The following is a 24,972-nucleotide window of genomic DNA, read 5'->3' on the forward strand; positions in this document are numbered from 1 at the left end:
TTTATCAACAAATCTTCTCAAAAACACATCAACAAATAATAAAAAGTACAATTGCTGAGAGCTAAAACATGAGAAAAAATTAATGTTTGGTTATTTAAAAATAGTAATAAACAAAACTTTCCAATAACTTACACGTAATAAAAAAAACTTCAAACAGTGGACCTACCAATAAAATAATATCTAAAAAAAACCATTAAGGTTGGTTGGAAACAAAAAGTAAGTAAACTTACACGAACATAATTATTATAAAGTTAACTTACACGAAACAGTACAATAAAATTATTTTAAAAACATGAAGGTTGGTCGAATTAAGGACCGAGTTGACTTGGGACCGAGTTGACTTGGGACCGAGTTGACCTTGGACCGAGTTGACTTGGGACCGAGTTGACTTGGACCGAGTTGGCTTGGGACCAAGTTGACCGGTACCCGTATGCTACATGTGCCGTGAAGGTGTGACCTCTGAACGTGTGTACACATTACGTGGGCCTAAAGATCAACTGCACACTGCGCGTGCTGAACATTATTTTATAACCGATCCCGAATCACCGCGACTTCTTTTGACCTTTAACCCGCATGCTTTTCGTTTTGCCGTGGCTCTTTTCGTTTTGCCGTGGCTCTTTTCGTTTTGCCGTGGGGCTTTTTGTCTTGCCGTGGCGCTTTTCGTTTTGCCGTGGCGCTTTTTGTTTTGCCGTGGCGCGCGCTTTTTTGTTTTGCCGTGGCGCGCGCTTTTTTGTTTTGCCGTGGCGCTTTTTGTTTTGCCGTGACAGTTGTGGGCCACCGTACGTTTGTATAACTCGATAGTTTGCCCATCCCAGGCGCTGCGCGAGCGAAAGGCTCGTAGGCTAAATGACGAAGAAAGATCACAAGAGGGCGCTGTTTGTAGCGGCTATCAGCAGCCGGCGGCCCGACGACGACTACTGATAACACGATCATGCAGGCATGGCAGCAGATAGCCTTTAGCAAGGCGCACGCGGCACACAGGATAGCACGCACAGCCCCAAAAATGTAATGCACGAAAAAAGACTATCACCGCGAGCGGCGAAGCCGCGAAGCGCCTTTACCAACTCGTTTTGGGGGCCTTATGTTTTTCTTTACATTTGCCAACGATTTTGGTGGGAGAAAATGTGACGAATTTGCATCGAACGTTCTTGTGATGTCATGCAAGTAATTGTGGCTTCTGCTTATTGGCCAGCAACTCACCACGCTAATGCATTATGCATTACATTTTCTCCCACCAAAATCGTTGGCAAATGTAAAGAAAAACAGAAGGCCCCAAGGCGAGTTGGTAAAAGCGCTTAGCGGCTTCGTCGCTCGCGGTGATAGTCTTTTTTCGTGCGCTAAATTTTTTGGGTTGTGCGTGCCATCCGGTGTGCCGCTAGTCTTGGCCCAAGACGATGGTGCTTGATTCTGGATAGTGTACTACGCACGGTTGAATCGCCAAAGCGCGCCCGCCACGGTATGATTTAGTTACGCGGACGGCTCGAAATCTAGACTACACTCTGCAAGCAGAGTGTAGTGCCGTCCACGTAACTAAATCATACCGTGGCGGGCGCGCTTTGGCGATTCAACCGCGCGTAGTACACTATCCAGAATCAAGCACCATCGTCTTGGGCCAAGACTAGTGTGCCGCGTGCGCCTTGACTAAAAGGCTAGGCAGCAGAGAGCACGGACGACCGGACCAACGGGACTCAGTTCCTTTTCACAACACACTCTCTACCATACACACACAGTTCAGTTTTGATGTTGTGAATGTCCACTGTAACATGGATGTCGTTTTTATATAGCTCGCTCTACTATAGTTCTACTGATTCGAACCCAGCGGAAATTGTACCGAAGAACGACAATGTTGTGCCTGTCTGCACTGTTTTTTGCTGTACTAACGGGTAGGTGTATAAATAACCCATTCTGCTACTTCTACTAGGCCTACTACTCTAGTACTATCCTGGTGGCATGTGTTTTCAGTAGGATAACAGGAAAATTGTACACATTCAAAAACTATTTTTTTTTTTTAAATCATCTATTCAATTTTTTAACAATAACACTTTCACTTCATGGTGTGTTGAAATTTTTAAAGTTTTGGTTTTACGTTGCGAGAGACAGTCCGCCATTAACAGTGCTTATGCATGCACGACATTGGAGCAACGTCATATATGTTTTCACACCTTTCATTGGTTGGTATTTTATTGAATATTGAGAAGCTTGTATGGCGTGCAAAATACATCAAAAATATTATTCAATTAGTACTTAACAAATTTAATTACATTTTTGTCCTAAGGCATTATGGCTAATAGAATCCAGAGATATCATAAGGCATGAAAGTAAAACACCCCACCCCCCTTGATCATTGATGCACTCACACTTCATAACAATCCATTTTCCCCCATTTCAGACCAGTAATGTTTGGTTTCAGGAGATAAGAAACCAATCTATGATATTTTCTCTTTAATGTAGACTTAATATTTATTACGCTTATCGGAATTTATAACAGTTATGCAGTAAATAAATTATTGTGTTTTTTTGTAATTTTCACTTAAAATATTTTAATATTTTCCCCACATTTGCGCACCATAGAATCCCAAATAGTGACTAAAGCAGAATGAAACTCAATCTAGCAGATAGTAATTTTGTTTTGAACTTTCGAGGTTGGATGATGTTTCTTTGACTCATTTGAATTTTGGCATAATAATGCACTAGTGATTTGTACCGAACATCAATCATTTTATAAATGTTTGAGCATAACCAACGACAGGAAACTTTATTCTCAGCATGATTAAGCCTGATGAAAATACAGACCGTGAGTAAACTGCATAGCTTCTGTCACCGGTGCAGCTTGCACAATTTCGCAGTAAAAGGGAATCAAAGTTGGGGACCGAAAACATATGAGGGTCGATAATGTATAACGCTACGATAGTAGTAGTAGTAGTACTACACTAGAAATTACAGGCTCCCTCCCCTGTGAGCCTGATAGGGGTCTAATATTTTGGGCCTCCTTAACGCTATACGTTTTGCAAATCAGCATTGATAGGTGAAAGTTTTACGACCGTCAGCCAGCAATAACTGAAGTTTCTTTTGTACTACACTACCAAAACTTTCCCCACAATAAATTGTGGCCCACATACATGTATACTCCCCTTACCAGTTTTAACGCTATTTATGCCTTTTTCTTTGAATTTGGAAAAAAATAATGATGCCTTATATAAACCGATGCCTTATATTAACCGATGCCCTATATTAACCGATGCCCTAATACCTTCTTTTGTTAATATGAAGTAGGCCTATGCAAACATATATTAAAACTTGATGGACATTGAAATGTTCACACTACACACCGATCTTCGATGACTTCAACTGGCCCAATTTGTTTTGAGTTTTTCCTGTTTTCACGGCAAACAAGAAAGCATGGTTTCCCGGTGAAGCCATACATGGAAGAAACATCTACAGTGACTACAAGTGTTCTTTGAGACTCTGTGTATGACTCTATAGCCAGCAGTTGTCTTCGTTTTATTCAAAATATTTTTAAATGAAATTTTAAAATTACCATGGTAATTTGCAAAAAATAACGAAAATAAATAATTTAATTAAAAGTGTGAATAATCATTGGCTTTCAAATCTGATTTTTATTTATTTTTTTCCCCTTTTTTTTCTCTTAAAATTTATAATAAAGCATATAAATAAACAGTGGTAATTGAATCAACAAGCCGATCGTTTAAATTTTAATATAAATAATAATATTGATCGGAGGGTTAAAAAAAAATCTCCAAAAATATTAAAAAATGATATGAGGCACATGGCTTCTTTAAGCCTACTGTATGGTGGGCAAATATTTTTATATGGCCTCAACATTATGACATATTTTTGTACCTTGTAGAAATGCCTAAAATACCAAACTTTTTGCATTTACAAGTGCAAATATCCAGTAGAGCCTTACATTAGTGCGTGGCGAATAGTGAAATTGTGGTATTCTGTTACCGCTGGCCAACTATCCGAAATTAACCGGATATTCGAATAGGTTTTTTGCCGCTAGAGGGCGCTGTTCGTTTGTGAATGAGATCTTATGGGCGAATTGATATTAGTTTTAGACAGTGTCACTCGGTTCATTCTTGAAAATAACCGGATCTAATTTAAAGATGGCGATTTGCTTTTTCTTTTGATCGTGATTGACTTTACGTACGTGAAGGAAAACTTTTGTATTCTTTGAACAAATTACGTCAGAAATGTCATTGTTTCAACTCTTCACAGAGATGAGCATAGTTAAATACTTAATTTATGCTGTTTTATGCTGTCTTAATAGAAGTTTCATAAGGATTCAGACATTCATTTCTATCAGTTGTGGCTCGACGTCCTCGGATATTCGGATATATTAAATTAAAGAATATCCGGTTACTTGGTGGTAATTACAGGACTATCCGGTTTATAAATAGGTATACGCGCCCATTGCGGATATCCGGTTAAGGAAAAAAAGGCATTCGCGGTTACGGATAGGAAAACCTATTCGCCATTAACCGGATATTCGAATAATTCGCCCAGGCCTATCCTACCTTACATGTTTCTAAGTTTTGGTCAAGGGAGAGGAGACTCTTTGCTTGGCACATAAAACCACACAATTTTTATCTTGGGACTGTTTACATCGCGCACAGAGAGGTAAAAGATTTGCCACGATTTTAGGGACACTTCGAAAACAGGACCTCCTACGATACTATACATGTAGGCCCTACTCAATGTACTATTCATAATGCTTGCAATTTCCTTTTTGTTGAGTGAAATTAAAAAATATCTTCAAAAAATGCAATTATCTGCTCGGTACTCACTGTTGTTTTTCTGCCGCATCGCACGTTTTTTGACTTCGCAATATATGCAGCCTACTACTGTACATGTAGATCGACGAACTGCCGAGCCGCGGCCGAGTAGGACTAAACCATTCTGTGAGAGGGGTGTTACAAACCCGTGCGGCAGTGCGTGGGCGCTTTATGCGTGAACGGCGGGTATTATTAAAAAAACAGCGCACGCACTGCCACACGGGTTTGTAACACCCCTTTCACAGAATGGTTTAGTCCGACTCGACCGCGGCTCGGCAGTTCGTCGATCTACGTTAGTAGGATTTGAAACTTCGCATGGTAGAAATACCACATAGAAAGGTTTGCAGTAACACCATGTAATGACTAATGAGTTGGGGTGGTTCTGAAAAGAACCGTTGGTTTCAACTCGACGTTTCGATCAGTATGCTCTGGTCATCTTCTGGAGAATTCTCCAGAAGACGATCAGAGCATCAGAGCATCGCCGCAAGATGGACAGGTGCACCTTCCGCTTACGATCATAGACATAGAATTAAAATAACTAGATCGGCCACACGTACGTGCAAGTACAAGCAAGTCCTAGTCGTGAGTTTGTACGTTTCAAACATTTTCCCGGCAATGTCGATCAGGTGTATTGCTGCTGGTGTATTGCTGCTGCAAAACAACTAAAAATGGAGTCACTTTGCAAAGTGGTCCAGTTCGACGTCTTTTCCAGCGCTGTGCAGCAAACACTTGGAGCCGTCGTGCTTCAAATATCGCGCCTCGATTGACGTCACGAAGAGCGCCCTCTCGGGTTGCGCCTTTTCAATTTGTTAATAAAATGGAAACTAAATTTTTAGAACCTTAGGCTAGTTAACTGTTTATTCATATTCTACTCATCAAAACGCATATTTTAGTGAGAAAGGTTTTATTTTGACAAAATACCACTTCCAGGTAACTTTAAGGACCAACAGTAAAAGACCATGCTTGGGCATTTACATAATGTACATGGCTTCCAACCATGCTTTTGTCTGTGATTAAAATACTACGACATGTTTACATTTCAACCATCTTGAATGGCTAAATACTGCATGCAATGTTGAATGACGATATCGACTACTACTTGGACTGAAAGTGTTTTACAATGTTCTGAATTTATTGCACCTTGGTGGGCTTGTAGCTTTTATATATTTAATAAATATGGTTCAATGTACAAGACCAGGATAAATAAAAAAGAGAAAAACTAATAATCAAAAACTTCTTTTTATTCCTTTAAATACTGATGGTACATATAGTAGGCCAGCCAAAGTGTAAAATTACACTTTGGACAGCATGGTTTGTTAATGGCTGGCATCCATGCTAGATGTATGGATCATGGGCTCGGGAAGACGATTAGGGTGGATGCCCAGCTTGATTTTGAATTTTAAGGTCATTTTGGGGTAAAAAGGTCAAAACAGGTCAAAAATCAATATTTTCATAATTTGTGTCAAATTTATTCACATTTGATAGATCTATCCATAAAATGTATTTTAAACTTTATGTTGATACTACAAACCTATGTAATTAACGTATAAACTAAAAATTGCCTTGGTATATTGACCTTTCACCAAAAAGTTGTTTTCAAACATTTATATGCATTGCTGGGGTAGAAAGTGCAAAAACACTGTAATATGCTCAAGATACGCACTTTTTGAGAAAATTGCAATTTAAAATTTAATTTTCCTATGAGTTTGTGTACAAGACAAAGGATTAACTCATAATTTTACAGAATTGGCATGTCATTTTGATGATGAAACTATTTTTATGGATAGATCTGCCGCCTGTGGTAAAATTTGGCGAAAAAAATAAAATACATTAAATTTTGACATTTTTGGCACTTTTTGACCTCAATATGACCTAACAAGAAGGTGGTATTTGAGAATCTTTTTTTGTTGAAAGACTGCCTGGGTACATTAACCTTTAAACAAAATTTGTTTGAAACACATAAATGCACCATTGGGTGCACAAAAAGCTGGTATACTAAAAATGTACACTTTTCAAGATAATCACACTTTTACGTTTTGCTTTGCTATACGTTTGTGTACAAGGTCAAAGTGTATTCGTTAATTACATCTGTTTGGCATATCAACATTAACTTAAAAATACATTTTATGGATAGATCTATCACTTGGGGTCAAATTTTGTGAAAATTTCAAAAATGCTAACTTTTTGCCTAATTTGAAATTTTGACCTTAAAATGAGTCGTTAAGACCCCACATGAAGGTGGTATTTGAATTATTTTTTTTCTCAAAAACTGGCTGGGTATATTTACCTTTCAAAAAAAGTTGTTTGAAACCAATATATATGCACCAATGAGGATGGGGATTGCAAAAACAATTGGTGTACTCAAAATGTACCCTTTTCAAGATAATCACACTTTTACACTTCGTTTTGCTATACATTTGTGCACAAGGTCAAAGTTTATACGTTAATTACATAAATTTGTAGTATTAACATAAAGTTAAAAATACATTTTATGGATAGATACTATCAAATGTGAATACATTTGACACAAATTTTGAAAATATTGATTTTTGACCTTTTTTGACCTTTTTACCCCAAAATGACCTTAAAATTCAAAATCAAGCTGGGCATCCACCCTAATCGTCTTCCCGAGCCCATGATCCATACATCTAGCATGGATGCCAGCCATTAACAAACTATGCCGTGGTTTTCTTTTCTAGAGCACTTTTTAAAGTTTGGCTGGTCTACTAATACATATTTGCACCTTTATACCACTGTATACAGGCATGCAACCTTTCCTCGGATCAGCTGATTTCCTGTCTTTTTGTTCTCAGTTTTACCATTCAAAATTGAAAAACACTACAAAATCACTGAAGATTTGTAATTTCCTCTTTTTTGATTAAGTTATAGTTGCATGCCTGTTAATAACACATCACTTATTTTTTTGTTTCTTCTTGCTTTTAGTTTGTGCGGGACAAACAGTGACAGTTCATTTGCAAACAGAAATAGCTCATGTTGGGGAACGAGCGCAATTGAACTGCAGTTACAGCATAACTGGAGATGGATACTCAGTGTTCAATGTACAGTGGTCATTTGGTGAGGAAGCCGATACTGCATCACTAATTGCTGCTTTTTTATTTGGATCAACAACTCCAACATATGATGGTGACTATGCTGAACCTGACTACATGGCAACAAGGAATGGTTACAACAGTGAACTAGTAATTGCTGAAAGTAGTAACACAGATAACGGAATTTATTGGTGCCGTGTGGACTACGTAAAAGGTTCAGTTGAACCAACGGGAAGTGACTCTGCAAAACAAATAGTTATAGGTAAGTAAAAAGTAAAGGACTTGACCTTAAACAATACCTGTGTGGACACCTACAATGTAAACTGTGATGTGCATACATGGCCCTTACTGTAGCCCTGGCGGCCTTACACACATTTTCAAATTATACTATTACAGTGACGCCCTGGATGTCCATTTCTGGGGTGGAAAATTTTCACAGCTTCATAACTCAAATCTTACCTGCAAGAAGCCACTAATTTCAACAGATTCACATTCCATGGCATTATATTTTTTTGTGGTGGGTTTTGGTCATCATATATTCTTCACACATCCACCCTTTTCGTGAAATAATGCAGCTCCCAACGTGTTGAATTAGTGGCTTGGTGCAGGTAAGATTTGAGTTATGAACCTTTGAAAAATTTCTGCCCCTGAAATGGATATGTAGGACTCTGTATCTGTGTACAGCAGCACAGAGGAAGAGTCCTATATATAGGGCTAGGCCTTACTGTAATTGTTTAGATTAAGGTTACCAACCAAAACACATGACTTTCCCTGTGGGACACCAGCAGTGGCTGTATGCCAATCGGACAATACCTGCAGACTGTATGGGCTCACAAAACCTGTGTTCCCATTGGACTTTTTTTCCGCTGCCTTGACTGGCTTCCCCTGTGTAATTTTACTTTGCTTCCCACCTGGAGTTGTATTACGCATCATTTTCAAAGCGCTATTATAGCATGGTGGCTGTACATGTGTAGATTTACAGCGCAGAGCTCTTTCCACTTGACGTTTACAAAGCAGCCCTGTTAAGACACCATGGCTGCACGGATGTCTTCCGTGACCTCTTTTGGCCTATTTTAGTATTTATGTTAATGTACATCAAGGTCATGGTAACACCGTAACCTTACCTTGCACCCAAAATACAGAAGTCACGGTACTTAATAAAAAAGTCCAATGGGAACACAGCTTATGAATTAAGATACGTGTAACAACTTCATGAACTTGGTGATGGTATGGTCTACTCTGTAAAATGTGAACTGCAGAGTGTTTGTAATGTACGTATCAGCGTTCTGAGCCAAAGATGATGTTTGTTACATGTACATGTAGGTTTTGACTTGAGTGGTTTTAAAAGGAGTCCTTTCTGTTGGCAAACTATTGGCAAACACTTGGTACACGTTTGTGTGTACATCCACTGAACAGCTTGAAGTCCCATCCAGAGAACGCAGCAAAAGGAAAATGTCTCGCTCACGACAGTGTTACATTGGACATGTATGACTAGGACTGTAACTCACACTCTGCTATAAATCAGAAACACTGGCTTGAGTCCAGTGTTCTTCAATCTGCTCAGCCACAACTCGCCATGTACGTTGTCATGGTGTAGTGTGTGTCTTAACACCTCTTGTCAAAAACCTAAATGGTTAGTTTACTGTGTTTTTTTTCCCGCATCTTTTTCCTTCCCCTGAACCTTCTCTCGCAATTTTTGCAAAAATTAAACATTGTTTAAAGTCTTTTTTTAACGTACCATGAATTTCAAGACCTTCTGCGTGTACAATGTAGATGAAATAAAAAGGTTTTATTGGGATGATGACCTCATCATTTGTGTTATAAATCACTGTTTAATTAAAAAAATATAAGGGAAGGGGTGACTATTTTATTTCCATGTATTACATGTATTATAATTTACAAAATGTACCAAGTACCAAACTATTCACAGCAAGATAGACTGATTGTGCAAAAGCTTTTGTGGAAATCATTTCAGCATGGACAAAACCACCAATCAATGAGCTAAAATTTAAATTTGTGCATGATCGCCCTATAGCTTCTACTTGGGATTCGAATACAAGTTTCAGATTTGCGTCCGGGTTATTTTCCATCTTTGGTCTCCTACATGTAATACCACACTCTCTCCTCTTTGTTTCAACATCCAAAGAATTGTCAAACTCGGGCCCCTGATGGACAATGTGCAATAACAATATGATATAGCGGAGTCGACTCAATTATCGAGTCTTGGATACAAGGTTCCGATCATCAACTGAAAATGTAGTCAGGATGCCCTGCGACACAGAGAAAAATGCACACAAAATGCCGTTACGAAATAGCACACTTCTGGGTACCAGTCGCTGCACACTATTTGTATACAAACAGAACGTTCTACTTGTTCTAGCTCTAGCACATTGAAACGATGGTTTGTGTTCGTCTGTTAAAGTAATTTCTGAAAATGTTTTACGCGGGCGCTCAACAATTTTGTTCGGGTGCTTCATTTTTTGAATGGGCGCAGGGGCGATTCCGCGGTAATACGCGTTACGCTTTTGAGGGTCCTTCATCATTCTCCATTCTCTGGCTGCAAGACTACTTTGATTTAAGTGTTCATCTTTTGTATTTTAAAACCTGAATATCTAGGCTAGATCCCCATGTTCACACAAAAGTGAAAGATCAACTGGTTTAGCTGAGAGAGCTCTGCGAATATCGGTAACACGCGTTACGCTGAATGGAATGACAAAAAAAATACCGAACTTCATTTAAACTTTGTCCTCAAACTAACCAGTCTACTACAAATTTGTTTCTATTGTCATCAAGTACTATGCTAAGGTTAATCATACCAAAACAATTACAATAGTCCAAGTGTAAGTTTTTTAGTAAATTGCTAAATAGTCGGTAACACGCGTTACGGTAACACGCGTTACAATTTTTCCAAGCTACATGTTTATATGTTATTTCAATTGTTGAGTTACAAATTTTCGAAAATTCTCAACCAATATCAGTAGCACATCATATTTAAAGAGCAAAAAATTAAATAGACCTTTTTCTTAACGTTTTGCTCTACATATCACACAATTTAAGGTAACACGCGTTACGGTAACACGCGTTACAATTTGTCTGGCTACATTATTGATGTTATTTCAATTGTTGAGTTACAATTTCTCAAATTTATCAACCAATATCAGTTGCACATCATATTTGAAGAGCAAAACAGTAGATATAGACCTTTTTATTCATTTATTTTTTTAGTTGCTCTACAATGTATATATCCCAAATTTGTAGTGCATGCGATTGTTTACTATCACGGGTTCTCCAGTTTCCTAATAATATGATTCCTAAAATAAAATGTTTTGTCATCTTTAGAACTTGCCAACTTCCAATTCCTTCAAGCAGGGGGCATCCTTAAAACACTTAAGTCATTTTCTTCACTTACTTGCACTACTTCACTACGGAAATAATCCCAATCATTAACCACAAAAAACAACTCCCCACGCTTAGAATCGTTAATTTGACCCCCCCCATTCCATCGACATGTTCTTTGACGTGGGATGTTGAAAAGTAATTCCACCTCATTCACATTATGCTTGCCTACCAGGCCATGGAACGTGGCAGGAATATTTTAGTTTTTAAACTGTGTGCTGTGCCCATCTGACCATTATATACAGTGTATTGGTCTTGGTAACACGCGTTACATGGTAACACGCGTTACAGTTTTCGGAGGCTCATTGTGAAGCGGTGGTTAAGAATTCATCTAAGTTTTTACTGTTTTTACATGAGCCCTTATTAGTAGGAGGAAAATTAAAAGTTGCAGCATTTGAAACCAGGCTGTTTAGTAACTACATTTAAAATGGTGTGTTTTGGTAACACGCGTTACGCTCTCTGAGAGTACCTCAAACCAAGTGTTGACACAAGTGTACATTGAGTGGTATTGAAATTTTACATATTCTTTCTGAAAGAATACTGCCCATACTTGCTCTCATTTATACTTTTTTTAAGAAAATTGATACTGACTATAACAATAGGTCAGATTGATAAAACCATAAAAAACATTACTTTTTTTCCAACCAAAGTGCACTATTGGAAAAAATTTTTTTTTCACAGTTAACAATATCCAAACAGAATAAAAAAAATCCCCTGACACTTGGACATGTTTGGAATGAAATAAAGATAAAAATTCAATTCTGGGAGCAATTTCATTTTTCTAAGAAAATTCCACCTTTTCATGGAATCGCCCGCATACATGTATATATTGATTTGGTATTTTGAGAATTTTGGACGGGTGCAGCGCCCAGACAAAATCGCGTGTGGAGAACCCTGGATGTTATGAACACACACAGTCATTGACATTGTACAACACACTGTACTGGGATTGCGAGGTTGATTTTAGATGTTTTAGTTAGAATAAGATTGGGTCGAGTCTGCACACTAAACACTGCAATGTACATCAAGTGGCATTAGCAATCCTCCCCCCCCCCTCTAAAACAAAAATAAAATAAAAAATAAATTAAAATAGAGAATTGTTGACAAAAAATTAACAGAAAATATTATGCATATGAATTGATTTTCAGCACCAGAACCAGTTTCCAGTCACAATCTTCAACCAGTGACAGTGAACGGAGAAGAAGTAACAGGAGAAACACTTACTGTAACAATAGATGTGGAGCTGTCTATTGTTGTCCGTTTTGTTGACATTTCACCAGCTGCTGAATTTAAATGGATGCTAGGCACTAAAGAACTACCTGCGGCTTCTACAAATACTGTACAACCTGATGGTTTGATCACAAGCACAAGCACAGCAACTTGGACACCTTCACGTGAAGGTAGTGGTAAAACTCTGACTTGCACAGCTTCAAATGGTGGTTCAGACTTTGAAGCTTTTCTAGTCACAGTTGAAGGTAAGATTGTTGTTCTCTGTAGAAATTACTGTAGACAAGTGTAAAGAGTGTGTGGGGCTCCTTTAAAGGCATTGGACACTATTGGTGTGAAGCATTTACAATTAACTTAGTAACAAGCAATAGAGAGCTGATAATTATTTATAGTATAAATCATTGTGAGAAACAGCTTCCTCTGAAGTAACATACCTGTAGTTTTTGAGAAGAAGAAGTTGTCTTTTAAAATATTTGAATTTGATTTCGGGACCCCAGTATTAGATTTTGAGGTCCCGAAATCAAGCATCTGAAAGCACACAACTTCATGTGACAAAGGTGTTTTTCTTCCATTATTCTCTCGCAACCTCGATGACCAATTGAGTTCAAAGTTTCACAGGTTTGCTAATTTTGTGCATACATACATGTTGAGATAGATACATGTATACACCAAGTGAGAAGCTTTGACAATTACCAAAAATGTCCAGTGTCTTTAAGATTACAAGCTTACATTGTGTGTGTACCCCCATGCATTGTCAATGCATTTTGTACAGATATGGAATCAGGCAAGTGTTCAAAAGTGTTTTGTGCAACATTTAGACCTGTTCCCGTTAAAAAAAGAGTTTTAATTGTGTTCAGACATGTCAGACAAGTGTTCAGACATGTCAGACAAGATGGATGAGAGCTGTAGGATGTACATGATACATGTACACATGATTGTAGATGTAGGAGGCTGACCCTGAATCACCATGCAGGCTCACTATTTTTGCTGAGTACAACGTACCAAAAGTTTATGATTATACTAATTTGTTTACCTTTGCAGTCTTAATCTTGGTACCTCCAATGATTTCAGTATTGCCATAAAGGTTTTCGAAGCAGGTCTGATCATTTGTCTTTACAGGGTATGGTAATTATTTTAGTTAGGGCAACTCTAGGAATTTGTGAAATTTTACCATTTGAAAGGATTGAGATTGTGCTCCATTGCGTACTTGAAGTGTTATAAGCCCATTAATTTACGTACAGTGTATGCTCAATTGCTGTTAAAATATTGTGAATACAAAACTTCATGTACATGTAGGGCCTGAAGTTCTGAAAATGCAGATTGTAGGCCTACTACTGGTGTCTCAACCATGTAAACTGCTACTATACAGTACATGTACAGTCACATACAATACGTATGACTGTTGATACATGTATGTATGTACTGTACATTCATTGTATGGAGAGCTATGGTGCTGTTCAGGTTTTTTTTTTAATACAATTTTGATACAAGTTTGCCTTGAGCATAATTCTGGTTGGGAAACTTGTACATTTGATAGCGCTGGCTTGATTATTGGTACATGTAGGCCTACGCATAAGTACACAATTGTACATGTACGTTAGGTAGGCCTGTGTTTCTTTGTTTCAATGGTAAGTTGATTTGAGCACAGCAAAGCTAGCCAGCACAATGAGAAGACCATTTTTAAGTCACAAGAACAATATATGTAATGTGCGGTACCAGATACTTACACTTCGGATTCGAACTGACTCTAGCCACCTGGCTACATTTGTAGCAGTGGTGGTTTTAGTAGTTGGTAACGGAAGACATCTGCTCAAAGATTTCTCTAGCAATTCCAAGGTTGTGAGATTGAATCACTGGAGTGACTTGCCTGTGGATTTTTTTAACAGAGCTCAGGAAAGTCACTTTATCGGTGTTAGGATAAAAACATGATTTTCTTTATTGTGCTTGTACGTACACAGTGACCATGTACATATTTTGCAAATGTACTTAGGAATAAACTTCTGTAAAGGAGGATTTTGATGTGCCATGGGCACACAAATTTTAAATATTTTACCTTTTCTTGTGGTGAAAAAGGACCTTTTATTGGACCTTTTATTATACATTGTAGAAGTGAATAAAAAAGGCAGTACAGTACCAGCCCGAGTCAAGTGCAACACTGTACAAAAATGTGCACATTTAGCGCAAATGTGCATTTTATTCAAAACAATGCAACCAACCATTTTTTTATAGACCGACTGCGCTCCGTGCGTCATATGTGACCAACATTACATTGGGTATTAAATGTAAAAAAACAGTGCGTACTGCATATAAACGTGCATTAAAAAGACATGATTACTGTTGCAATTTTTGTTTTATAAATACTCAATTCTCGAAATCACTGAAGACGAAGAGTATTCCGGAGTTTGTAACATGAGACCTTACCGGTGGCTGAGCAATGCCAGTAATGGGTAAACACAGTTCCATCAAATACATGTAGGAAGTTCCACGAGAATGTTCATGTAACCTGGAAAAATGGAACACTTGGAGATTTACTAAAAAGAGAAAGTGTTTATCCAGGGGGGAAGCTCAAATAAGAAAATGGTTATATATGGGGTTATACCAATTAATATATTGTAATCTTCTCTCTGTTACCCTCAACAATGGACATTTAAAAATGATTATTATCCAGCCCTGTCACATTCACACGATGTCATGTTTTTGTGCACTGAAAGTGTGGTTCTTTTGGTTACATTGCCCTCATTGTAATGCTTTTGCTGCCAACATTTACAATAAAAATCTCCCAAAGAAGCTACAATCCCTTTATTTTCACCCTCAAATTATTTGATTAGAAGGGGTAGCTGTCAGCTATGAGTCGGACAATTTCGCGATCTCCCTTATCACAGCCCAACTTCACCATGCACAGCCAAAATCTACGGCGCATGAACTCGCTCAAACCTCAGCAATTGACATACGTAGTCTACTCCCCAAAGAAACCTCTTTTGTAGTAGAATACTGGAAGTATCAAACAGCAAATGTGATTTAAATCAATGTCACAACATTCAACTTGGTAAAAAGGGCTTTGTTTTTAGTTAGAAGTGTTATTTATCGAAAATACAGCTGATTAAGGTCCATTGGTACAAGTCTTCCTGTGTCTTTACTGTGTAGCTTTGTTTTTCTTACTCACTACATGTATACGTACATGTACATGTAGGTCACATGATCACGTACAGATTGGTAGCGCAATCGATCAGATTATAATGATGCTTGGAGTTTCCAATTTATTTGATAAGCGACTTCTTAGTATTGATTACTTACAAAAAAAATTGGGCTTAGAAAAGTAACATGATTAACTACGGTATACTTGTACAATTGTACATATATATAGCACTACCGACATCACATTACATGTATACAATGTCTTGTACATACTGTACATTATACATAAATGTATGGGTTTTGTATGTATTTAGGCCTCTAGGCCTACATGTGATGAACATAAGTACATGAAGTGGAGTCCAGGGCCTTTGAGGCTGAAGGGCGGTTCATACTCACTGCGTATTCACTGCCTACGCAGCGCGCGGACCCTTTTTTTAAAGTCCGCAGTGCGTAAAAGGAAGCGCAGTGCGTAATTGTTTTTCGCAAGACGTATGAATTTTTCAAAATGAAAAATTAGGTCGTACACACTAATCGGATGCGTAGTCGGACGTATTGAAATATTTTAACATTTTGTCGGATGCGTAGACGCAATTGAGTGAATAATGGCAAGAACATGAAACGAAAAGATAAAAACGGTGCTTCTTTTTCCAAATCTGTGTAACACAAGCTTGGAAGAATACCGAAATGTAAAAAGGACAGTGACTTCATTGAAGGAAATTGGGAAAATTTGCGATAAAGATTTGTACGGAAGGCATTTTATTTTATGAAAAATCCTTGCACCGGACAAATGTATTCGAACAGAAGTTGACGCGTTCGTTTCCGCGCGCGAACGCAAACTTAATGCGTATTTATTTTTAATTTTGATGAAGTATGAACGCTAAATCCAATTTTGAATTGTCGGGTGCGCACACGCAGTCGCAGCGAGTATGAACCGGCCTTGAGTCCAGGGTTTCTTAGGCCAAGGCTAAGACCGAGTCACACTCGGCCTCGAGACCTCTAAACACTTCTTCAGTGCATACAAATATACAGCACAAAACCAAAGCAGAACCTAAGTGAAAAGATCTAGAAAAGACAGCATCGTACAGTGGATCCATGGACAACTTGAGGATGACTTTTCTCATCAGTATGTTCAGGTTGGTAACAGCAGCATTCTTTTGTTTACTGAACAACATGCTGAAAGTACTAGCTGCTGGCACTTTCAAACTGCATACTACTGCCATAAATTGCATTTTCTGCTACAAATGTACAGTAAATTTGTGAACCTGCACCTCATTGATTTTCTTATTCTGCTGTGCCCATTTTCATGGCTCTGCTTGCTGCAGATGTGTACGTCTTGAAAATCTTTTTTTTACTTGCTTCTTCATCAATCTGTTATGTTACCCTCATTTCATCTTCTTTGTCACATATACGTAGGTGCTGCTTGATGCCTTGCATTTTAAGCTTCTTGCTTTTTAATTGCTACAATGTGTCTAATACTAGTATGTATTTTCATGTTTACACTGACTACATTGCACAATTATACTCTGGGTAGATTGTATACAAGTGTATGCATTCAAACCAAAGACCTATCAAAATAGGACACTAAGGCGCCTGGTTGGTTGAAGGTCACGCTCAGCTGGAAAGTGTGTGCAAAACTGTTCAACATGTTGCCAAAAAGTTTAAACAGCTACCTGAGCGGAATGTTTTCAACAGAAATTGTATTTTTACTTGTTTATAATGCACTTGTTCACCATTTTAATGTAATTTTGATATGTGTACACTTCTGAACTTTTCGTAATTATCGATTAAAAAATCAGGCCCCTACCTAAAGGTTTTTTGAAAAACTAAAAACACTTCTGCCGTTGAGAGCGGGCGTCAAAGGACAATGCCGCTGACGTCATTTGTGGGAGTTTGCTTTGTAAATACATCCACGCTGCAACAAAGCGTCTTTATCTACTTATGACGTTTTGAGAGTGATTACGTAACGGGGCTTTTCGCAAGGGCATACAAAACGATTGTTTTTTTACACAATTGAAACCTATTTATAATCATATGACTCGATTTCCTTATTCCACAAAAACATTTTAAGTGGAATTCAGCAAAGTTCACAACTTGACATTTACGTTCAAGCAGGTCTTTAAACAAACCTGAGGAAAGAGGGACAATGTCATAAGGTGCCTGATTGGGTTAAAGTCCCCACTCGAAAAGTGATGGAGCTGTTTCTAAAGACAATAGGAGGTCCCCCCAACCCCCCCCCCCCCCCCAGAAAAAAAAAAACCTCAAGACAACCAGACTTGTCCCGTCTTGAGTCTACTGGCCCATGGAGGTAGAATTCTACCTTCATGACCCGCCCAACACTAAAATCACTGGCCTTGGGTCAGTAGTCCAGCATTTTGTCCAGTGTCAAATTCAAGCCCTGCTTTGTCATGTGTGAATCTTACATCATTACTCGTTCAAGGATCAATTTTGGCAGCTTCAGTCTTGCACCTTGCATAATGCTACCTAACATCCAAGCAGTGATCCAAGCTTGCTTTAGTAGATAGGTACACCAGAGAATAAATTAAAATCACTATGGCAATACTCTAATTAGCTAATGATGTAGACTCAGAAAACACATCATGTTTGGTAAGCCTGACTTGTTTCAAACAGACAAATTTCTCAACATTACGTGGAGTATGCAAGCCTCATGTATAAAAAATAACAAAAACAAATAAAATTGTCTACGTATCTGCTTGTTTTTATGTTATCCATTGCTTACACAGAACTTGTGTCTTGTCATTGCATGAATATCTCTCTTCTAGTCTAGACCAAGTACATTTTATGTTAAATGTGTTTTTATTGATCTGTACTTTGCTTTTACAAATGCTATTTTAATTTATAAATGCTGTGATGTTGAACTCCTACATGTACTTGCAACCAATGACTTTCATTGAAAACAAACTAGTCTGAAGATGACACAATGTCAGTGATTTTAATAAAATTTTTACAAATGTGTATAACAAAAGCCCCCAGGTCTAACATACGTCTACTATTTAACACATGATACACTGGGGACAAGAAGAGGTTTCTTGTTGCAAATGCATTAGTTGTTGATCACTTAACATATTTTTTTTCTTGTTAAATTAGGAACATCATCAGCTGAGCGAACTTACTTCCGAATAGAGGTGATTGCAATGCAGTGCTTTGCCTTGATAGCATTCAAGTTAATGTACATCTAAAAGGACTGTGTGGAAATGAAGAAACACTCAAGCCTGGTTCATACTTCCTGAGAATGCGAATGCAATACACAGTTTCAAAACAAATAATTCACATCAGTTGGCTTGTGCTCAACTCCTGCGAAGCATTTGCTGCAAAAACAGCCCTCGGCTGTCAACATTTGTCTCGCATTGGCATTTGCAAGGAGTATGAACTGGGCTTAACTCAAAGGATGGTGGGGGAAGACATGGCCCATAATTTGGTGTAACTTGCCAAAAGTAGGCACTTCCTGCGAATCAATAATGTCAACGAGAAAAGCAGTGTCACTTCAATCAAAGTAGGGTCTCAGATCATGTTTTGTCACATGTATTTTGTTTAGTTATTTATACACAAGATACACAAGTCTCAAGACAGTGTGTGCTCACTGAGTACTCATAAAAACTCTCAGAAATCTGAGAAAGGATTTGTGTATAAATCGATTCTCGGATTATGTTATTGGGATGTAAATTTATATGCGCACCTATTTCCGTTGAGAAGTCTAAGTTACCGTAGGATTAGTGGTGTCAGTGTCAGACAATCACACATTTTCTGCAGCAACAACATCATCATATCATCATGACGTCCTTAAAACCGACCATGAATAACATGAGTATACATGTACTTGTATGCTCATTTTGGTTGAATTACATGTACCCGTGACAGTGAGTCATGTCAGCTTAATGAACATCCTTGTGGCTTCATGCATTACAAAATGTACATGACATGTAGTAGGCCTATGTGCACATACAGTACCGTACCTAGGTATGCAGTAGACTACATGGGTTCACTTTCCATGTACTAGTGCAGCACATGTACATAATGAGGTCACATGATGTACATGTATGACAGAATGCATAACACTTATTAACACATAAATAATGAGATGTGATCAGTGGACTTGTATGGTTATATCAGCAGAGCCTAGATACAGCAGTGTTGTTCTCATTTTTAGACATCTTTGTCTTTTTGTTTCACCTCATTTTTGTGCACAGCTTAGATTACATGGGTGAATATTAATGTCCAGGTCAACATTTTCAATACTTGTACAATTCAACTTGACATTTATTTTTTCCATATTGCAAAAAAAAGTATTTATACAGAGGTCAGTGAACAAAAAACGTATAAAGAACTACTCAAATACAATTGATATGAGACATGAATTGATGCCTGTATTGAACAATACATACACTGTACACAAATAACTTTATTTAAACGACCTTGTGCTGCCTGCATTGTGCAATAAGGGAGGAAACTGTTTGATACACCGTAGGCCTGTACATGTACATGTACATGTACTGTACTTGTAAGGTAGACAGCATACATTTTATCAGTCATATTATTCATATTCATTCCATTCCACACCTCAGTTATGATTGTTAGTGTACATGTACATGTACATGTACATGCTTGCCTCACTGACTTTATAGAATTGAAGTGTGGCAGGCATGATATTCTTTCAAATCTGATTTCCGTTTTTCCCGTTTGGAAAAATTAAATGCGAGAAATATTGTGATTATGGCCTGAAAAGTCCATTAAAACCTGCACCATGTGTCCGATAGTTCTGCCCTTGAACTCTGTTAAATATTTCTACTTTTTTTCTGAGGAATATTCATCATGCCTGGTGTGGTAGTTAGTTACTGTAAGTGAATCTGAAAAATAAAAAATATAGAAAAAAAACAACATTACAGTACTGTACATGTACATCAAATATTCATTGTGCAGCTCAATTCAGGCCTTACAAACCACGTTCAAAAATGAATGCTCTCTCCGTAAACCCCAAAATATACCATCTCTAAATGGTATAAATACTTTTTAACTAGAGGATGGGAGTCAATATTCTCTCGTCAAAAACAATGTCAAAAACCAACCGTAAAACTGCTAGTGCTCTACACTGTTGTCAACACCAGTAGGTACTATAGGTACACTTGTATGTTGTACATCGAACACAACGCTTCACTTATCAGAAATACATGGCTCCAAAGTCTGAGCCTTCGTTGATAGTGGAACAGACTTCATTGTGAAACTAGGGCTCCTTAACAACAAGGCCATGGTGGCTGTTTACTTGGACCATGGTTACCATTACCAATGCTCTTACAATACTTTATACAGTATGTGCCAGCTATAGGTACATGTATTATATGTGGATGCTTGTTAGCCCTATTGTTACAATAGGGGTAGAAATGGCTACCTCCATGGTGCTACACACAGTTTTAGAAATTTAATCTTATCTAATATCATGATATTCATTCATTCAGGCATTTTTTTCCCCACATTTTTTTTGACATTATAGAACAATAATTAGGAAAACATAAGGACATTAAGATTTTGTGTGAGGATGGAGGTCTCCAAGAAGCAACAGCTTGTCGAGTAGAGACCCCACTCTTGACAAAAACAAAACAAAGAACAACATGCCTTTTCGTCATAGAAAATGACTTTACTTTTAAAAGTTCCTGCATAATGTTTAGCTGAGATAACAATATCCATATTAGCAAACATAGCTCTGTAAAAACAAACAAATTTAAGTTTTGGGAAAGGAATGAAACAAATACTTTCTGCCTTTCTGTGTGTAACCAAGTCTCATTGTTCCATTAGTAAAATTTTAAAAATTATTGTTATTCTCATTTTTCCCGTTTCTTTTCTTAAGGTTGATTGTTAAAAAAAAATTCACAAATAAGAAAAACAAAAAAGTGAGGTCAAAGATTTAAACTATTGACAACAAGTTAGTTGTTTCTGTACATAGTTCACATAAAACTTAAAATACTTTTTGGTTGCTCTCATAATGGCACAAGATTGACCGTTTTAAATTTGGTTTACCACTTTTCATTTAGTGTAGCTTTAGTTTAGTGGAAATAAAAAGTAGTAAATAAGCGTTAAAAGGAATAAAGGGCATTCCCCAAGTAATGGAAAGATGTTGTTCATTTGCTAATTGCTAAAATATTGTAATTGTTTTTGTTTAATATTATAATATATCCGGGTCCTTGAAGTATAAATCGTAAAATTTGGGTTAAGTTTGGTTGTACAATGAAGAAGCAGTTCAGAAGTGTTACCATTCAGTTCACACTTTATCAAATTGAAAAGAAATTAGCTGATGGCACACTGTTTTGTCAACAAAAAGACCTTTTGTGTAGATGCAACAAAGTAAATTTGCATGGCGTGTTGTTGTTTGATAGTTAATTAAACATTGAAATATTTACTCTTATAACACTTCATCTATAGTAATTGATTTTAATTAAAAAATAGAACGAAGTTGATGTTCACAATAAAGAAGATTTGTTAATGTGAGTTTTGTAACAAGTTAATTGCTAATTACATGGAAGTTGACATTGTAGCTGGTGTATTTTTGTCCTGTGTCATATAACGTTCAGTTTTATATGGAAGTTGGGATATTTGAGAAAAAAATTAGAAAAAAGTCAAGGTTCTGACTTCAAAATATCTTACAATTATGACTTTGTACATGTTATAATCTCACTTATATTTTTAAATTAATGAGAGATGTCTCATTAATATGTATTATATTATGTCAAAAATGTGACTCATATATTTGTCACAAACTTGATACAAGTAGTAGCTTTAACTTGTAAATATAAAATGTGCTGTAAGCCATCAGACTCATTTTGCTTACAGGCCTGATACTAACAGAGGCAATGGAGGCGATTGCCTCTGTGCCTCCCCCCCCCCCCCCCCCCCCCCCCCCCCCCCCCCCCGTCATTGCATTGGTGCCCTTGAAAATCCCCTGTTGATGTTTACAACTTCCTCATAGTAAGACCTTACAAAGAGAAAATACCTTGGTGGCCTTGCCCTTTCAGAAAAGGAAGAATACGGGCTTGTGCTTATTCAGAATCATACAATAAAGTCATAGTTAGGAAATGTTAAAGGAATAGGTTGCCTTGGATCGGTCGAGTTGGTCTTTGAAAAGCGTTTGTAACCGTTTGGTATAAAATGCATACTGGTTAGAAGGATATTGTAAAATTACAATACAATGATCGACGAAAACATGCCTCGGAATTGCACGGTTTTCCTTTTACCTTGTCCACTACCACAGTCGGCCATTTATGCCAATTTTTGACTCCAATAAATGGTCGACTGTGTTAATTCGCAAAGTAAAAGGAAAACAGCGCACTTTTTAGGCCCTTTTTGCTCCACCAGTCAACACCAGTAGGTACTTTACACTTGTTTGCAGTTAACACTTAGCTTATCAGTATTACATGGCTCAAAGTCTGGGACCTCTTAGTCAAGGGCACACTTTGATGTAATTATTCAGAATGCTTATTTCCATATGCAGATAATTAGTTACTATGGTAACCAGCTCATGGTATGGAGTTGCTATGGTAACTCTTTTACAACACAATGAGGGAAATCACCCGGAGGGATTTAGGGCAAGAAAGAAAACGAAAAAGGCTTAATTTTTAATGGGAATGAAAATGCCAAATAAACATCAAAAGAACAACAAAGCAGACAGTAATTTAAACCTACTGTACATCATCCATGATCCTTAAAAAAAGTGCTTGTATGTCGTACTTATGTTGAGTGGTCCCTGCCCAAGTTAATTTTCATATGGGTGTAGCTGGTGGAAACTGTAGTAAACAGTGGTACGAAATGTAAGACTTGTTTCTGAATTCAGACTTCTTAAGTCAGCCTGGTGAAGAACAACAGCCACTCTATTGTCCACATTTTTTTATAAAGAAATCCTGCTCTTTGATGGTCTTCTCTATATAGTGCTGAGGACATTGTTCCTTGGAATTTCTGTGAAATCTAAAACCAAATGAGTCTCACCCTGAATGAGGCTATGTATCTCATTCTAATCAAACCTACCCATCAGATGGCTTAGAAATGATTTTTGTCTTAAAAAAAAAACGGGTATAGTCTTGCTTCTTTTCCTCTCAAGCTACACAAACATGTATTTGTTTGAGTGGTTGAAAATAAAACCCCATCCCAAGAAGTTAGTATCCTAAATAACCCATAACCCTTTATATAACATCTCCTTTGTCTCCTAGAGGCTTTTGATCGCAGCACGGTTTTTATTTTCTTATTTATTTTTTACAAGAAAGTAATTGTTCCAAATGTAACTCTCCTGGGGAATTTAATAAGATAAGATTATTTAACTTACATGTATACATGTAAGTCTTTTGGTTTCATAGTATAATGACATTTCTGAATCATTGGAAATGTATAGCTCAATCAAAAGTGTTTACATGATGTATGATTTGAAAGTGAAACAATACACTAAAACAGTACACAGTTATGAAAGTTGTATAAAACAAGCAGCTATTGACACCAATATACTTTTTCTTTCTTTTTCTGATGAGCAAACCTGTTCAACTTGTACATTACAGTAGAAAATGAGACCGATCCTTTATTTATATTCCTGCATGATGAAATATAGTAAGATTTATCGCGATATCTCTCAAGTCCCATCTCAAAAAGTTAGGGACTGACGAATTACAGTTATGCTCCCTTTTTAAATCACATGGTTAATGGTTTTTACATTTAATTGTTTTTCTTTCAGGGAGGAAACGTATACCTTTATACATTTCCTGAATGTTCAATTCTTTTGCAAGCAGTATTTGTGCGGGTTTAATACAGCTGCAGTAAATACTAAAAACCTATGCAGTAGGGCCTACGTGTGCTTGTACAATGTACATACATGTATTATGTACTCTGAGCTTGCATTTTATATGGCATTGACAACGCCCAAGTTTCTGTGTACACAGTCTGCCTGATGATGTAAGGGGAATTCCCCATTTTTCCCCTTGCGATGATGAAATTCTTTGTGCTATAAAGGTCAGGTCACGTTTGATTGGGCCTTTCTAAAGGGTTTCAAGTACCTGTATCATGCGTTGTGAGTCGTGGCCACTGCATGCACACAGTTTGAGTGTCTGGCATCATGCCAAACTGCTCACGAGTGTATTAGACTATACAGTATTATAATGTAAGAGCTCTATGCACATAATGAAGGCTAGGCCTGCGTACAAGGTAAAGGACGTATAGTCATGGAACACAGTATGATTTTGTAATCTAGCGCCATTATAGATGATTTGACCTGTGACATTACATATTTATTAAAGAGCACCGAGCCTATACCTGCAGGCACGATTTGTACACAGCCTAATGGAAGAAAACGTAAAATCTCATATTTTATGGAGATTGCACAGTCC

The 24,972-nt window shown here is 37.4% G+C and overlaps 1 protein-coding gene across 3 annotated transcripts in view; it reads left to right on the forward strand.

Annotated features, from left to right (window-relative positions):
- Positions 1-1,611: 1,611 nt before the first annotated feature.
- The window catches only part of LOC139951498 (uncharacterized), a 41,407-nt gene continuing 18,046 nt past the window's right edge, over positions 1,612-24,972 (forward strand). The window contains exons 1-3 of one of the 3 annotated variants that reach the window (XM_071950429.1): positions 1,612-1,883; positions 7,740-8,108; positions 12,391-12,717. In XM_071950429.1, the coding sequence (XP_071806530.1) occupies positions 1,844-1,883; positions 7,740-8,108; positions 12,391-12,717 (736 nt within the window). In that variant the 5' untranslated portion in view covers positions 1,612-1,843. The remainder of the gene's footprint in view (positions 1,884-7,739; positions 8,109-12,390; positions 12,718-24,972) is intronic. The other 2 variants (XM_071950430.1, XM_071950431.1) reach the window with 2 other exon arrangements.

The sequence above is a fragment of the Asterias amurensis genome, chromosome 19 (assembly GCF_032118995.1).
Source record: "Asterias amurensis chromosome 19, ASM3211899v1".
Taxonomy (NCBI): domain Eukaryota; kingdom Metazoa; phylum Echinodermata; class Asteroidea; order Forcipulatida; family Asteriidae; genus Asterias; species Asterias amurensis.